The sequence below is a fragment of the Pygocentrus nattereri genome, chromosome 12 (assembly GCF_015220715.1).
Source record: "Pygocentrus nattereri isolate fPygNat1 chromosome 12, fPygNat1.pri, whole genome shotgun sequence".
In the NCBI taxonomy this organism is placed as follows: domain Eukaryota; kingdom Metazoa; phylum Chordata; class Actinopteri; order Characiformes; family Serrasalmidae; genus Pygocentrus; species Pygocentrus nattereri.
In genome coordinates, this window is record NC_051222.1 from 37107968 (window position 1) to 37125728 (window position 17761).

General features: G+C 41.2%; 2 protein-coding genes across 2 annotated transcripts; both read left to right on the forward strand.

Annotated features, from left to right (window-relative positions):
• Positions 1-319: 319 nt before the first annotated feature.
• LOC108411731 (polymeric immunoglobulin receptor-like) lies at positions 320-6247 on the forward strand. Its single transcript, XM_037543338.1, has 9 exons — positions 320-374; positions 460-780; positions 1071-1409; positions 2435-2563; positions 2845-2943; positions 3517-3569; positions 3720-3893; positions 5027-5133; positions 6184-6247. The coding sequence occupies exons 1-9, from the start codon at positions 335-337 to the stop codon at positions 6245-6247; spliced, it is 1326 nt and encodes a 441-aa protein (XP_037399235.1). The 5' UTR covers positions 320-334.
• Positions 4946-16846, forward strand: LOC108411746 (CMRF35-like molecule 8). The gene is made up of 10 exons (XM_017683476.2): positions 4946-5133; positions 5281-5378; positions 5512-5610; positions 8107-8304; positions 8390-8713; positions 11862-12203; positions 14282-14401; positions 15607-15714; positions 15955-16007; positions 16152-16846. The coding sequence occupies exons 4-10, from the start codon at positions 8265-8267 to the stop codon at positions 16515-16517; spliced, it is 1353 nt and encodes a 450-aa protein (XP_017538965.2). The 5' UTR covers positions 4946-5133; positions 5281-5378; positions 5512-5610; positions 8107-8264; the 3' UTR covers positions 16518-16846.
• Positions 16847-17761: the final 915 nt, after the last annotated feature.

The window sequence follows — 17761 nt, forward strand, 5'->3', positions numbered from 1 at the left end:
AAAACATGAAGTGCTGTAGAAGCTGCTTCAACACAATGGAAAGCCACAATTTACTGTAACACATATCTTTGAAAGCATTTTATACATTTTCATTTAAACTTTGCTCACATTTCACACATCATCTTACTGAGAGGTCTGCAGCTCTCTCTTTGTCGTGATCAGCAGGGGAAGTGGGCATGAATACAGTTTCTATTTAAGATACAGTTGAAGATATGACAGAGTCAGAGTCAGACACATACAGAGGAACCACACAAGTTTCAATACCTCTCTTATCTAGATCTATGATGACTAGTGCGAAGTCGAGCTGGTGTCAGTCTGTGAGTCTGAACCCGAAATGAAGGTTCTCTTCATCTTCACCCTCTTCCTGATTTCAGGTAAGGAGATGCTCTTCTAAATAATCAGCACTATCAGTAGAGTCAAATGAAGCCTTTACTCAGATGGACATTTGTCCTCTTTTAGCAGGTGGAGGAGAATCAAAGAGAGTGATGGGATATTTAGGAGGAGGAGTCCTCATCAAGTGTAGATATGAGACACAATACACATCAAACCCAAAATACCTCTGTGAGGGTCCATGGCCCTGCATGACAAAGCCAATTTGGACAGACGCTAAAAATGAGTGGATAAACAGTGGAAGATTCTCACTGTTTGACGACACCAGAGCTTCACAGTTCTGGGTGATGATCAGGGAGCTCACTGTAGAGGATTCTGGAACGTACAAGTGTGGAGTTTGGAAATCTGGCATTGATGTCTACACACCAGTGGAACTGAAGGTAGAGGAAGGTGAGTCTCTCCTACCACTAAACCTGTTCGATGTCCTGCATCATCAGCATCAGCTACAGTTGACTACTTTCAGCTTCTTTTAGGTTGCTCACTTCTCCCATTCTTTAGAACATGTAGTTTTGTATGTCTCTTGTCCTTAGGTTCTGTTAACAGACATGTAGAACCTCTGTCTGGAAAATTTGAATATCAGAACCACATTAAAGCAAGCCTTCAACATCAAAAAATGACAGGATTGCACTATAATGTGGAGGTCAATGTAAATGCTTTCATCTGATGGTTCTGGTTTATAGATCTGTCCTACGAGAACAGCATCAGTGTGGTTGGCCGTGTAGGAGGAAACGTGAACATCAGCTGCAAATACCCACAATCCCACAGCAATGACCCCAAGTTTCTCTGTAAGAGAGTGGGCACTGCTGACTGTAATTATAAAACATCAGTTAAATTTAATAAATCATGGATAGACAATGGAAAAAATTCTCTGTTTGATGATGGAAAGCAGATCTTCACTGTGATCATCAACAGTCTGACTGAGGGAGACTCTGGTGAATACTGGTGTGGAGCTGAATCAGACTGGACATCTGACCATGGATACAAGGTCTATATCACCCAGATCAACCTCAGAGTTACTGGTGAGTAGATCTTTTTTTACAGCAGTATATGCAGAGCTTTATATTTAAGATCCTGTCAGTGAATTACACAGAGCCTAGAGCCTACACAGAGTCCAGCCAAGGTCAGACTTTTTATCCCTCAGTTAAATCAAATCTCATGATATATGCAATCTCATTCATCTGAGGTCATGAATTAATACAGCCCAATTTCTAAAAAAAGTTGGGTCATTGTGCAGAATGTAAATAAAAATAAAAAGCAATGATATGGAAATCATGTAAACCATAGTTTTTACCATAGTAAACCATAGAAAAATCCTGCAAAGACATCATCAAATGTTGAATCTGAGAAATGTTACTGTTTAAAAAAAATATTTGCCCATTTTCAATTTTATGTCAGCAACACATTCCAAAAAAGTTGGGACCGGGACATGCTTACCACTGTGTTTCATCACTTCTTTTAACAAAACTCTGTAAGCATTTGGGAACTGACGAGACACCTACTGTAGTGTAGAAAGGGATGTATTTACTTGATGTAGTACTTCATCTACCTCACAGTTCAGGGACACTTTTGTCATATTTCTCCTGCCAAATGTTTTCAGTGGGTGGCATTTCAGCATGCTATGGGTAGTAATGCATCCCTTTACCATCAAGAACACAGGCTTTTGAACTGTGCACTGATAACAAGCTGAGTGGTCTTTAGCCCGTAGGACCGTGTGCATGATTCCCAAAATGAATTTCAAATGTTGATTCGTCGGACCACAGGACACATTTTCATTTCACCTCTGTCCATTTTAAATGAGCTTGGGCCCAGAGAAGGTGCCAGCATTTCTGGATCATTCAACCACCACAACTTTACTAGCCGTTTCAACAACTGTTGTCTTTGTACTGTTTTCAAAAAAAATATAGGGTTTAAATTATCATTGCACTTTGTTTTTATTTACATTTTGCACAGTGAAAGCAGGGTGCATTCATTATTCTACCAAAATGATCTATAAGTGTTCGTACCAGTCCAAATTGTCTTCAAAAGTCTACGTCTCCTTTACCAGTGCAAGAACTTCCAGCAACATTATCTTCTTTATCACCATCAAGCACAACTCCACAGAGCACAGAATCTAACCTTTCTTCAAGAGCTAACACCACTGGAAAATCCTCACTGAGGACAAACACATCAACAGGTACAACATACATAGAAGGTGCATATCTCTTTATCTACAAGACACTTATTTATATGAGTGCAGGTATTTCCTTTAGATGCAAATATCACATATTATGTCACATCAGTTTGCTGACGACTAAACTAACCACATCCTCAACTACTGAAACCACACCGTCTTCAGCTTCTGCTACACACAACACACAGTACAGACAAAAAGTCAATCTGCTCATATACTGTTAAATCATTAGATTATTGTTTGTTATTGGTTCTCTAATTATGATTCTGTTTCTCCCTCGGCAGCAATTCCAGCTTCTTCTGTGATCACTGTTTGTGTGATTCTGGTGCTGCTTCTGATTGGACTCTTCATTTTCATTTTACGAAAAAGACTCAGGCCTCAAGGTACCACCACATACATACATAAACATACACGCTACTAAAATTAGCAAAGCCTTCACACAGTGAAGCAATGTTTCTTAAAGACAGGGCCTGTACTATGATGCTGTACTTCACATCAGGGGTCAGATTATTAATCTCATCCCAAAGTCTCACATATCTAGGACAATTTTTACTGTGAAAAAAGTTTTACTGTAGTCAGTTAACACTGAATATAACTCTATATACTGTTGATAATGTTGTACCACTATGCTCATTTTGAGTTTTAGCAATAGTCATTGATAAGTAAAATCAGGGTTGCACTGATATGGGAAGTGTGGCCCCAGTCAGTACAGTAAGGGTCTTTACACATTCATTAGTGAAGGAAAAAAGCAACAAGCCTAAGTGGACTAATAGTGATGGAGAGATGCTGACCTCTACTGGCTTTAAATGAACACGCATCAGGAGACCTAGAGTAAGAATATGCTGAACACACTCTCAGGTCAATCCCACAGGCGGTTCATCCTTCAGTTGATCACACATACAATTTAATATTGGAAATATATTAATTGATGGTTAATTTGATCTCTTTCAACTCAGACCCAGCAAGAGCCTCAACCCAACCCCTCAGAAGCTCCTCGAGCAATTACATGGTAAAGCATGAGTTTTAAAGCAGACCCTTATTGGAACAGATATCCACCTGTGAAATATTTAATAATGATTCCTCAATAAAAAACACTGATCTGTTTCATCAGTATAACAACTATAACAGCAAGGAGTAATGAATTGCAATCTGATCTCAGGTTTCCCTTAAAGACACCAGACGCCTTCCTGGGTCTGACACTGGCGTGTCCACAGTCTACTCTACTGCTCACCTACCTACAAACCCACCAGAGCCTTCTCAGACTGTGTATGATAATGTCCAGTTATTTACAAACCCCTCAGAACCTTCTCAGACTATTTATGATAATGTCCAGGTATTCACAAACCCCTCAGAACCTTTGCAGACTATTTATGATAATGTCCAGGTATTCACAAACCCCTCAGAACCTTTGCAGACTGTTTATGATAATGTCCAGGTATTCACAAACCCCTCAGAACCTTCTCAGACTATTTACTATAATGTCCAGGTATTCACAAACCCCTCAGAACCTTCTCAAACTGTTTATGAGAATGTCCAGTAATGCTCAAGCTGTGATTTCTCAAATCCTGTTTATTCTCCTGCTCAGTTACCATCAAACTCTACAACTCAGTTACTCACAATCCTTAGTGGTTTCTCAATAAAGGGGGAAATCTGCCAATTATCTCAACTGTAAATTTGTATCAAGTATACAGATAGTTCTAATGATGCTGTTACTATGGCAACCTCCAACAAGAAAAAAGACATATGTGACTATGCTACACTCAAACACGTCAGCATGTTATTTTTATCCATTTCCACCAAAAGTAGACTATGATATAATTACTGATGGGAATTCACAATTTAAGCATGAAGAAATGTGCTTTTATTTTTGCTTATTTCAAACAATGTAGGGTTTTAAAATATAGCTGAATAAACCAATTGTGTTTTATTTATTTTTCATTCAAAGTTGTAAGTTTTTGACTAATACTACACTGTTTAAATATTTTGATATAGCCAGCTTCCACTTTGGGACTTCAGTTTTAGTTAGTCAGGTGACTGTTTGTATCATGTCTTCTAACATCATTGTACTAGACATTATTTTAAGATTTTCCTACTAGAATACTGTCCAGCTCAGACAGAACTCAGACACTCGCTGACCACACTGGACTAAAACAGCTTTATTATTAAAAGGGGAATCTAAAATCAAAGTCAAAAATCCATGTCAAATAGTCCGGATGAAGAAAACAGTAATCATAGGGGCAATCCAAAAAACAGTCCATGAGTCAGAAGAAAACAGGTGACTTGAATCAATAATCAAGTGAAGCGGTCTTTGGAGAGTCACATGAGGGAGGTCTGGGGGTCATGTGATCTGGTAGGGAGTTCTGGGAAACTGAGTCCAGAGGCTGAGAAGTGGTGACAAGAGCCTGATGGAATTTTGACAGTATCAATTAGGTACTGATGTTCCCCTCCATGCCTCCTGGAGTCCAGCACCTCGGAAACAGCATGCATGGAGGTGGACAGCTCCTCATCCAGCAGATCCGGAATCATAGGCTTGAGGAGGGAGACGGTGAGGAAGGTGAGAAGATACTGAGCAGGTATGTAACTTCATTACTCAGTTTGATTCAAGTTGATAACCACACATGATCAGCAGGCTGCAAGGACAGATCGTTCCATGGCAAAGGTCTGCTTGCTACCTGCCACACTGGACAGCTGCTTCAATCCTGCAGTGTGTTTTCTCCCAGACCTCCTCACTCCACTTAATCCAGTTGTCAGTGGTTGGTACATTCAAGAGTATGAAGGTCCAGGGTGCCAGAGGAGGCTGATAGCCAACAATACACTGGTATGGGATCACTCCTGTGGCTGAACACAACACACAGTACAGACAAAAAGTCAATCTGCTCATATACTGTTAAATCATTAGATTATTGTTTGTTATTGGTTCTCTAATTATGATTCTGTTTCTCCCTCGGCAGCAATTCCAGCTTCTTCTGTGATCACTGTTTGTGTGATTCTGGTGCTGCTTCTGATTGGACTCTTCATTTTCATTTTACGAAAAAGACTCAGGCCTCAAGGTACCACCACATACATACATAAACATACACGCTACTAAAATTAGCAAAGCCTTCACACAGTGAAGCAATGTTTCTTAAAGACAGGGCCTGTACTATGATGCTGTACTTCACATCAGGGGTCAGATTATTAATCTCATCCCAAAGTCTCACATATCTAGGACAATTTTTACTGTGAAAAAAGTTTTACTGTAGTCAGTTAACACTGAATATAACTCTATATACTGTTGATAATGTTGTACCACTATGCTCATTTTGAGTTTTAGCAATAGTCATTGATAAGTAAAATCAGGGTTGCACTGATATGGGAAGTGTGGCCCCAGTCAGTACAGTAAGGGTCTTTACACATTCATTAGTGAAGGAAAAAAGCAACAAGCCTAAGTGGACTAATAGTGATGGAGAGATGCTGACCTCTACTGGCTTTAAATGAACATGCATCAGGAGACCTAGAGTAAGAATATGCTGAACACACTCTCAGGTCAATCCCACAGGCGGTTCATCCTTCAGTTGATCACACATACAATTTAATATTGGAAATATATTAATTGATGGTTAATTTGATCTCTTTCAACTCAGACCCAGCAAGAGCCTCAACCCAACCCCTCAGAAGCTCCTCGAGCAATTACATGATAAAGCATGAGTTTTCCAAGTTCCTGGTTAACCCTCTCACATTGTCAATTAGACTGAGGGTGATTACCAGACTAACAGTGACCACAAGAAGTTCAAAAAACCCTTTCTATACATAAGAGTTAAATTGTTGGCTCTGATCAAATAAAAATGCCCTCTGGTATAGTTTCTGAAAATGTGACTGTAAATAGCCTGAGCTGTCTGAAATGCATCAGGTATTGTTGAACTGGAAACATGAGAAGAAAAGTGACCAACGAGTTTGATGTGGATTTAGACGTTTGGCTAAATGCAAGTATTCTAAGTTCTTGTGATCAGTGAGGACCAGAAACAGATGCTTGGCTCCCTCTAACCAGTGGCGCAATACTTCTAGAGCTGGTTTAACTGCAAGTAACTCTCCTATACTGTAGTATTGTTCTGCAGGTGTGAGCTTGTGTGAGAAAAACGCTATTGGGTAAAGTTTAGAGGGATCACTGCCATGTTGTTACAGAACTGCACTGACAGTTGATTCAGATGTGTCCACCTCTACCACATAAGGTAAAGATGGATCTGGGTGCTTGAGAATGGGCATAGTAGCGAATGCCATTATGAAGGCATTGAATGCTTCTTCTGCACTGGGATTCCACTCTAATTTCTTGGTGGCTCCTTTAAGAAGAACTGTAAGGAGAGCTGAAGTTCCTGATGAACCTTCTATAAAAGTTAGAAAAACTTAGAAACCCTCTGAAGGTCTTTCATGGATGCAGGGATGGACCAGTTACCCACAGCATCTACTCTGTGATCATCCATAAATACCCTTGTGGTGCTAATTACATAACCCTAGAAAGATACTGTCTGAAGATGAAATTCACACTTCTCTCATTTTACAAATAGTAAATGATTGTCTAGTAGCCTCTGAAGGACATGGCAAATATGCAGAATGTGAGTGTTAAGATCAGGGGAATACACCCAGAAGTCATCAGTGTAGGTTATTACAAATCTCCCTATCATGTCATATAAAGAACTGAAAGACAAAGGGGGCATCAGAGAGCCTGAACAGCATTACATGGTACTCATAGTGCCCCCGAGCGGCCACAAATGCTGTTTTCCATTCTTTGCCTTCTCAGATTCTGATTAAATTATAAGCACTACATAAATCTAACTTGGTAAAGTACTGTGCTCCTCTGAGCTGTTCAAGGGCTCCAGGGATCAGTTAAATGGGGTACACAAATTTCTTTGTGACTTCATCAAGTGCTCTATAATCTCTACAGGGCCTGAGTCCACCATCATTCTTCTTTACAAAGAAAAAGCCAGAGGCTTGGATAAAGCCTTGAGCTAAAGCTTCATTAATATATTCCTCCATGACTTTTTCCTCTTCCAATGTAAGTGGGTACACTCTGGATTTAGGGATAGTGGCACTTTCAAATAAGATCTATTGCACATATGAGCAGTGTGATGGCAGGTTAGTAGCATTGGATTTGCTAAATACCTGTAACAGATCTGACTAAACTTATAGAATCTGAATGGGATGATCATTGTCAGGGCTCTCTATTGTAGTGGAGTCCAGGAACAGGAACAGGAGGCAAAGCTAGGCTGCGATTTCTTTATCGGACCATGACGTTTGAGGATTGTTTTTTCTAACCATGGAAGACCTAGTATGACAGAAAATTCTGAAGACTCTAAGACTAAGAAAGTAGTTTTACCATTGTGTAGTGAGCTAGTTTGCAGTTCAACAGGATGAATATCCATGGTCAGGCCCACGAGGGACAAAAATGCAAAGCTCTACAATATTCAGATTCACAGTTTATTCAGTTTTTTTTTGTGGCATAAAGTTATATTTGTGCCATAAAGCTATTTTTCACACCACATCTTGAATAAGCCTGCAGCTCTCTTTCTCAGGGTCAAATAGGGAAGTGGGCATGTCATCAGTCTCTGGTTAAGACCCAGCTGAAGACACAGCACAGTCACAGTATCAGATGGGGACAGAGACAGAGTGTAACTTTCAGGAGCTCTGATATCTGACAGAGTTGGTGTTGATCTAAGATCGTAAACTCAGAATGAAGATCCTCCTCATCTTCACCCTCTTCCTGATTTCAGGTAAGGAGATGCTCTTCTAAATAATCAGCACTATCAGCAGAGTCAAATGAAGCCTTTACTCAGATGGACATATGTCCTCTTTTAGTAGGTGGAGGAGAATCAGAGACAGTGACAGGATATTCAGGAGGAGGAGTCCTCATCAAGTGTAAATATGAGACACAATACACATCAAACCCAAAGTACCTCTGTAAGGGTCCATGGTCAAACTGTGGTGACAGGATCAAGACCGGAGTTAAAAATGAGTGGATAACCAGTGGAAGATTCTCACTGTTTGACGACACCAGAGCTGCACAGTTCTGGGTGTTGATGAGAGAGCTCACTGTAGAGGATTCTGGAACGTACCAGTGTGCAGTGAATATTTCTCAGCTGTCTGACATCTACACACCAGTGGAACTGAATGTGAAGGAAGGTGAGTAACTCCCAACACTGCATCTCTATTACTGCATTGGCATCAGATACAGGGAGGCTGAATGAGTCCGATGCAGAACAAAGATCAGGAATTGTGTTGGAAAATGTAATTGTCTAGATCCCTTTAAGAAGGACACATTCACTCATTTTAAGTGTTATCATATGGTCCTGACCTTCAGAGACTTTGATAGCATCACTTGAATGTTTGGTATGGAAATCCATTTATACTGATATTTACCATATTTGATGATTGTGTGATTGAGGATTTTGTATGTATGTACATTTGGCAAATGGACTTGCAAGATCTTGAGTACTGTAGCCTGTTCAAGAAATGTCCTGCGTGTTAATTCTGGGATATTTTTTTGCCAGAAATCATTTTCTAGGTTTGTTCTAACAAAGACTCTTATTGTGAAGGCGAGGCTAGCCTTCTTTTGCTGTGTTTGTGTTACAACAAAAGCTAGGTAGTGGGAGCTTGGAAGCTAGACAGTGAGCTAGTGTGGAGCTAGTTATTTGCGTAAAACCTTGCTTATTGTATGGTGTGTCTGTGGCCAATACTTTTATATTTAATATGGTATTTAATAAAAACAAATATCTTTCCTAGCAGTAAATGCAACATTTGGCATGAGAATAAAGGTTCCACCTAGAAGGGAGAGGTTTAGACCATTTAGCAGCTAAACTATGCTACAGAGCTCAAAAGGGAGATGGAGCACTCTGTTTACGTGACAGTTGAGGAGGACAATGCCAAATTTGCATCATCAAGAGCACCACAGGCAATATTGGGGGCAGAAAAGCCAAGCTTGACAGCAACACCATGACATGCCATTTCCCATGCCAGTGACATCAGTGGAAAATTTGGGTGTAGATGTAAACAAATATGGTGCACCCATGCGAAACCTTTAGCAGATAGTCCTGCAGTCAGAGCTGTGGAGGAGTCAAGTATGTGTCGCCATTGCTGGTGGAGGTGATGACTGAATTGATCCGAGGCCATAAGCTCAGCCATACAGCAGGCAACATGAGACTACTGACCAAGACATCTGGCTGGGGCTTGCCCACTGAACATACCTGTAGCCATACCTGCCAGTGGCATGGGACTGCTACCAGGGTTGTAGGTGTGGCCAGCTCAGACATTTGGCTAGGGTTTGTCCACTGAGAGTGAAGTCAGTAGGTAAGAATGCTGGCCTAGCCAAAATAAACAGCACCAGCAGCGAACAAACAGTGAGTAGGGCAGGGGGTAAATGATCATGACAGTCAGACAGCCACATTTCCATCAACACCAACAAAATTCCATGCACTGATCTGGTGGACACATGGTCAGCAGTCACAGTGGCCCAGCTGGTGGTTCATGCTAGGTTCAAGCTAGAATGCATGACAGTTTGTTTCTACATGGTGACTGTTGAGCTAGCACTGATCATAGGATGAGGACGGCTGACAGCTCGGGACATGAAGATGCACCATTTAGTCTGAACAGCTAAAGTCCACGGTGTCCAAAGTGTATTCAGGACTTCTTGAGAATCAGCAGGTGCCAAATGGAACTAAGGAGTTCTACAATGAGTTTGAGAGGTGGCCATGCAGTGATAATGAACCCACCAGATGCCCAGTGCAGAGCGGAGCACAGGAGTAACACCCTTGTTAGTGTTGACGATGCAGAGGTTGTCAGAGCAAGCAGAGGGCAAGTGAGAGGAATGCCACTGCTGCTGATGTTGGTGCCCCGAGGGGCACAGGATTTGACATGGTGAGCTGTGAGAAGTTCCACCATGCCCAGTGTGAATGCACAGAGCTGTTTATGCAATACTGTCACTCAGTTAAGAAAGGCCACTGCAGCAGTCACACACCAAAATTCAGTTTTTTCCACTCTGGAACACCAACAGAGTGGATGCCACAGAGTTGGTGTTCAGCTGCCCACCAGCAGCAGTCAGTACAGATGACTCCTCAGCCAATTTAGCCCTATGCCCCAGGAGAAGAGGGCAGCCCCCAGTTCGGTTCAACAACTTTTTGGTTCTTGGGTCTAAGAGGGGTGGGGTTCATGAAATGTTCTGCATGTTAATTATGGGTTGTTATTCTCCATCCATTATTTTCTGGGTTTATTCTGACAAAGACTCTTACTTTGAAGGCAGGGCTAGCCTTCCTTCAATGTTTTTCACATTACAGCAGGAAGAACTGGTCAGTGCGAGTTCAGAAGTGAGAGAGTGCAGACGTGAGCTGGGTGTAGAGCTAGCTGTTAGCCTAAAGCCTTGCTTTTTGTATGACATGGCTGTGGCCTACATTCTTTAATAAAGCACGATGACTTGTCTTCTTCCCTAGCAGTAACCACTACAGTATATTAACTGTGAAAAGAGCTTGGATTGAAAAATGGTGCCCTGGTCAGTTTGAATGGCCCTGAGAAGATCAAAATAGTAAACAGCACGGCTTTCATTATGACAGAGACTGTTATTTTTCCACTGATGAATGATTAAGATCAAGTGACTTATTGGTCTCACAATGGGGAAATTTCACTTCTGCATTTAACCCATCCGTGCAATGAAACAACACATACACACTAGTGAACACAAACACAAACACACACACACACGCGGTGGCAGTGAGCACACTTGCCCAGAGCGGTGGGCAGCCCTATCCGCAGTGCCCAGGGAGCAGTTGGGGATTAGGTACCTTGCACAATGGTACTTCAGTCACATACTGTTGGCTCTGGGGATCAAACCGGCGACCTTCCATTCACAGGTTTGGTTCCCTAACCTTGGGCAAAGGCCCAAGTGTCAATCAATCCATGTTCAAAAAGCCACAGCATGCAATATTTAAAGTGTGAATGTTAGATGAACAATTCTAAATTTAAATCATAGCAGTCTTTAGCCATGAATGAGTGATGCTGTAGACAGGGGTTCAAGCCCCCTACAGTTTACCAATAAGAGTACTTGGGCAAGACTCCTAACACTACCTTCGCCTACCTGTATAAAATGATCCAATTGCAAGTTGCTCTGGATAAGATCTGCCAAATGCCATAAATGTATTCGGTCCATTGTGTTCCATTCAATTTGTAAAATTATTGGAACCAATTCTCCCTGTAATTATAGTTTTGTCAGAATATGACAGGGTTTCACTGTGTGAACCATTAGGGGTCTAATTGTTTTCATCTGCTTGTTTATTACTAACAGATCAGTCCTATGAGAAGAGCATCAGTGTGTCTGGCCATGTAGGACAAAGTGTGAACATCAGCTGCAAATACCCACAATCACACAGGAGTGGCATCAAGTTTCTTTGTAAGAGGATGGGGTATACTACATGTACTTATAAAACACCTGTTAACGAGAGCAGAAGATGGATAGAGGCAGGAAAACTCTCTCTGCATGATGACAGAGTAAAGCAGATCTTAACTGTGAGCTTCAACAGTCTGACTGAGGGAGACTCTGGTGAATACTGGTGTGGAGCTGAATCAGACTGGACATCTGACCATGTATACAAGGTTTATATCACCCAGATCAACCTCAGAGTTACTGGTGAGTAAATGTGTTTCTTCATACACATTTTTTAAATGTGGCAACAGCCCTCAAACTATAGGTCAACCCTCACTTCAGGGTTGTAATGCAACACAATTATACACTATATTTTCAAAAGTACTCGCTCATCTGCCTTCACATGCATATGAAGCTGAATGACATCCATAGGGTTTAACATAATGTCGGCCCACCCTTTGCAGCTATAACAGCTTCAACTCTTCTGGGAAGGCTTTCCACGAGGATTAGGTTTATGGGAATTTCTGACCGTTCTTCCAGAAGCGCATTTGTGAGGTCAGACACTGATGTTGGACGAGAAGGCCTGGCTCACAGTCTCCACTCTAATTCATCCCAAAGGTGTTCTATGGGGTTGAGGTCAGGACTCTGTGCAGGCCAGTCAACTTCTTCCACACCAAACTGGCTCATCCGTGTCTTTATGGACCCGCTTTGTGCACTGGTGGGCAGTCATGTTGGAACAGGAAGGGGCCGTCCCCAAACTGTTCTCACAAAGTTGGGAGCATGAAATTGTCCAGAATCTCTTGTACCGTTCTCCTGGTAACTGCCAAACTGAGACTCGTCCATCAGATTTGCCAGATGGAGAAGCGTGATTGGTCACTCCAGAGAACACGTCTCCACTGCTCTAGAGTCCAGTGGCGGCGCTTTACTCCACTGCATTCCACGCTTTGCATTGCGCTTGGTGATGTAAGGCTTGGATGCAGGTGCTCGGCCATGGAAACCCATTCCATGAAGCTCTCTACGCTGTTCTTGAGCTGATCTGAAGGCCACATGAAGTTTGGAGGTGTGTAGCGATTGACTCTGTAGAAAGTTGGTGACCTCTGCGCACTATGCCCCTCAGCATCCGCTGACTGTCATTTTACGTGGCCGACCACTTCGTGGCTGAGTTGCTGTCGTTTCCAATCACTTCCACTTCCTGACAGTGGACTGTGGAATATTTAGTAGTGAGGAAATTTCACGACTGGACTTGCTGCATAGGTGGCGTCCGATCACGGCACCACGCTGGAATTCACTGAGCTCCTGAGAGCGGCCCATTCTTTCACTAATGTCTGTAGAAGCAGTCTGCAGGCCTAGGAGCTTGATGAATAGTTGATGAGTGAGTATGACTGAATACTTTTGGAAATATAGTGTATGTTTATGTACTTGTTTAGTGCTTTAAATAACTGTATTAGACAAAGTAAGAATCTCAGACTGAGGCTAAAGAACCATGGGACCATGTTGGAAATGAACAAATCTGTGTTTGTCTGGTTAGCAGGACAGTTAGTATAGAACAATGGGATTATTGTGGAGATTAATAAGGCTGTGTTTAGGTCTAGTTAGCAGGGCAGTTGTTACTGAATTATGGGATTATTTCGGAGATTAATAAATCTAGCTTGTCAACAGGACAGAGACAGAGAGGACCGGCCAGTGACAGACAGATACAAGTAAACAGAGTCTGTGCTGCATCATGTGGTGTCTTGTGTGTCATAGCGTGGGCCTGTAAAAAAAAAAATTCCTGATTGCTTATTACACAAACTATATAAGAAATTTTAAAAATATGCACTGATTTCTATTTAGAACACATCTGTTTAATCTGAACCACGTATATCTCTACTGTAGGTGACTGATACCAAACTGTTCTTACAGTGTGTAATCAGCCAAAGAAGGTCATGTTACTGTAAAATATCTGGAAGTTTCACTCTGACAGCTATTAGCCCATAACTGTGTAGTAGGTACACATGGTGCTAAGAATATGTGAACTCATAGTGAAATGGTGCATATGGTTTGTAGTAGTGTAGCCTCCATAGAAGACAAAATATGCACAGGTTCTTTTCTCTGACAAGATATCTAGCTAATAATAATAGTGTTTAAATGAGGAACTGAGAAAAGCCTGCGCTTGCACTTGGGGACGTTAGTGGCAGCTTATCTCTGGTAATTTCCTCAAATCAATTAATTTAAATAGCAAACTAAATTTCTAAATTTACCTGCGTGACTGTGGGTGATTTAGCAACTACAAACACACCTGCCGCACAAAAAGACTTTGTTTTTAGCTTTAACGTCTAAGCTTTAAATGTCTTCATTACCAGAATATGAACAACAAGCAACAAGATCGTCCTCAACAAGAACGACTCCACAAGGCGTAAAAGCAACTACGTCTGCAATATCTAAAACCACAGGAACATCCGCAATGGAGACAAAAACAACAGGTAAAATATCTAGATCATATTTATCTTGATAAACATGAGCAGCTGTATAACTGTCTGGTTTAGGAATTGCACCGCCTCCAACTGCAAGACCCTCTAACGAATAGCGAGGACAGCTGAAAAGATCATTGGGGTCTCTCTTCCCTCCATCACAGACATTTACACCACGACAGCTTCTTTACACAAGCCACTGGATTCCTCAACTCCCATGGACTGAACTGAAGGACACTCACATGGACCCCCACACACACACACAGCTGTCAGAACAAATCCTCATATCTCCAAAATGGTAACTTTACAGGAGAAGTAACATAGTAACATACTTTAATGTAGTCAATGCAACCAGACTTTTTTCCAAATATTTTGGCCAAGTTTCCAAGTTTCTTTGGTCCATTCATCTTGAAATCTACACACAATGTATTACACACAAGGACAACAAATGTTTACCAAATGATGTCAAAAGCTGAAATATGATATGGTGAGGAGGATACGACAGCAGCGATAACAATAACAATAACACCATCTCTTTGCTTGCAGTTCCGATTCATGTCCTTGAAACCGTATTTAAGATAAAATTACTGCATTTAACACTGAAATCCTTTGCTTCATATAATTCTTCCAATTATATAAACCCATAACATAAACATGGGTTTTTGCATGTTTTATTTCTTTAACAATATCGGCTGCTAGAATCCTGTAACAACCAAATACTGTATTCTGGTGCTGCCTCAGTGTCAGTGGCTGTTATGCTCATAAATGCTAGACTGTGTTATAGTATGTTGCATCCTGGTTTACACCATCTACATACTCTCATATGTACTGCCTGTGTTTTTGTTTTTGGCTTTGTCTTTTGTATTTAATGTACTGTGTTGTCCTGCACTTGCGTTCCTGTGTTGGTCCTTAAAGAATGCTGTATCGTTTGACTGTGCACCTGAAATGACCATAAAGTCTCTTGAACCTGTATTTAAGCAGAAACAAGTTCATGTAGATCTCCTAACAAACTCGTCGTCTTGCCTTGTTCAGTGTCATGCCACACTTCACCGGCCACAAAAACAACCACCGCCTCATCTTCTAACAGCACATTTGCTTTTTCTTCTGCTACAGGTGCTTGTATACAGGCTTGTATACTCACATGTAGTAATTTCCAAATGATTAGATGATTATTTGTGATTGACTCACTAATCATAATTCTGTTTCTACACCTTCAGAATTTCCCGTTTTCTCTGTGGTCACCGGTGTGTCTGTGATTCTGCTGCTGCTTCTGATTGGACTCTTATGCTTCATATATGCTCAGCGAAAGAGAAGCAAGACTCAAGGTACCATCACACACATTCACAGGCACCCTTTTTTGGGCTAAGAATTCTCCTAAATCTAAGAAACTGACATTATCTGACAAACATTAACACCCAGTGGACTAACATTGTGACAACATACACATTCTCAGACTAATCTTACTGATGTTATCTTTACAGTACCCTATACTATGCTCTGATTCAATGATGCAGACGTATTTCTTAATTCACCTGCTTTATCACCAAGTCTCCTTTTTTCCTAAGTGCGAATGTTGTACCAAAACCAATCCATCGTTGGCTCCTCAAGCAACCAGGAGGTGAGTCAAGATACTTCGAAGTAATTCACTTCTGTTCAAGAATCAACAAAGGAAATGCACACAATACTAAACTTTCTACAGCTGAAAGATTAACAATGAACTGATTTACAATGAAAGTAACTCCAGCTCTCTCTTTTCTCTCAGGTTCCCTATGTTCTGTCAGTCCATGAGGAGATTAAAAACATGTTTTCTTCAGATGCTGATGTTTCCACAGTCTACTCTACTGCTCAACTACCTACAAACCCCTCAGAACCTTCTGAGACGATTTATGATAATGACCAGTTATGCAAAAACCCCTCCGAACCTTCTGAGACCGTTTATGATAATGTCCAGTTACCCACAAACCCCTCCGAACCTTCTGAGACCATTTATGATAATGACCAATTACCTACAAACCCCTCCCAACCTTCTGAGACTGTGTATGATAATGTCCAGTTGCCCTTAAGCCCCATCAGTTTTTCAAATCCTGTATATTCTACTGCTCCATTACCACCAAACTCTCCTGATTAGGACATCTACTCCACAGCTCAGTTGCCCACAATTCTCTCTGATTCCTCAGCAAGTGCCACTTAGCATTCAGCTGTAAAATCTGCTGAAGGTCCAGCATACACAGCCGTGAATCTCAGCAAGAATGAGGACGCTTCTAATGAAGCTTTTACTAGGGCAACCTTGACCAAAGAGAAGGACTCATGGCTACATTACTGTGAAACATGCCAGCTGTTGTGGAAGGGTCAGCATGTTAGACCCGTTTGTTTCCATCAGTTCTCATCCATTTCTATAAAAATAAATAAATAAATAAAATCAGTTCATTAAATAAAAGACTTTTAGATCAATGTAAATGTTTTTTTTTGCTTCATTAAGGCTGATTTACATTAACAGTGATGTGCCTCTCAAGCAGCATGCAACAATATTTCGCCGGTACATTGTTGTTTAATGTATAGATGAGATACAAAACATCTTTGATTGGTATTTTGATTGGTATGGTGCTTATGCATGGGTTTTTTTAAACAAACAATCAGGGAATTCCATAATTTGAGTAATTCAGTCAGTGAGATGTGCACAGTCAGAGTACATTGATATGAAAAGTTCGATTGTAGAAAAATATACCAACTGATTTTCTCTTATGCACTATGATTTACTGTCCTTCAGATAACAATCTAGGAATGATATGAGGGCAAAAAAAAGTGTTGAGTAATATCAGTGATGTGCAATGTATGAGAAAAATAAGCTCTTCTCTCTCATTGTTGTGAGCCTGGTAGACAGATGAAACCAAATATCGCCGTCCTTAGCTTGATGCTATCGGTCACGCCTGGCTCCTCTCATTCCTCCATGTGCTTTCTGTTTACGTTTTGATCTTCCACCTGTGTCCTGTTACCCCTGTTAGCCCTCTTGTATTTAAGCCCTGTGTTAGCCCCTTGCGGTTGTTGGTCTTTGTATGTTTGTGCTGTTTGTGTTGGGTTTTTGGCTTGGTCCGTTTAGTAAGTGTATTGGTTGGATCCTGTGGTTCTTTTGCCATGTCTGACCTGCATTCTCTACGTATTGGCCATTTGACCTTGGACTGTTCCTGACCCTGGAATCTCGCTTTTCTCAGCACAACGTCCGCATCATCGCTCCACGTCACACTATCATATAATGGAGAGTCTCATTTTCCCTTTAGCAGAAATAGCAATGATCACTGTGGGGGTTTCTGACAAACAGATGCTGCTAATAAAATAAATATTACCTTATTAATCACTGTTATATATAAACTGGCA

Coding starts and splice junctions, on each gene's coding strand:
- LOC108411731 (XM_037543338.1), top strand. CDS start 335: ATGAAGGTTCTCTTCATCTTCACCCTCTTCCTGATTTCAG. Junction 2,564..2,844: donor GAGGACAAACACATCAACAG/GTACAACATACA, acceptor CTCCCTCGGCAG/CAATTCCAGCTTCTTCTGTG. Junction 2,944..3,516: donor AAAAAGACTCAGGCCTCAAG/GTACCACCACAT, acceptor CTTTCAACTCAG/ACCCAGCAAGAGCCTCAACC.
- LOC108411746 (XM_017683476.2), top strand. CDS start 8,265: ATGAAGATCCTCCTCATCTTCACCCTCTTCCTGATTTCAG. Junction 15,715..15,954: donor AAAGAGAAGCAAGACTCAAG/GTACCATCACAC, acceptor TTTTTTCCTAAG/TGCGAATGTTGTACCAAAAC. Junction 16,008..16,151: donor GCTCCTCAAGCAACCAGGAG/GTGAGTCAAGAT, acceptor CTTTTCTCTCAG/GTTCCCTATGTTCTGTCAGT.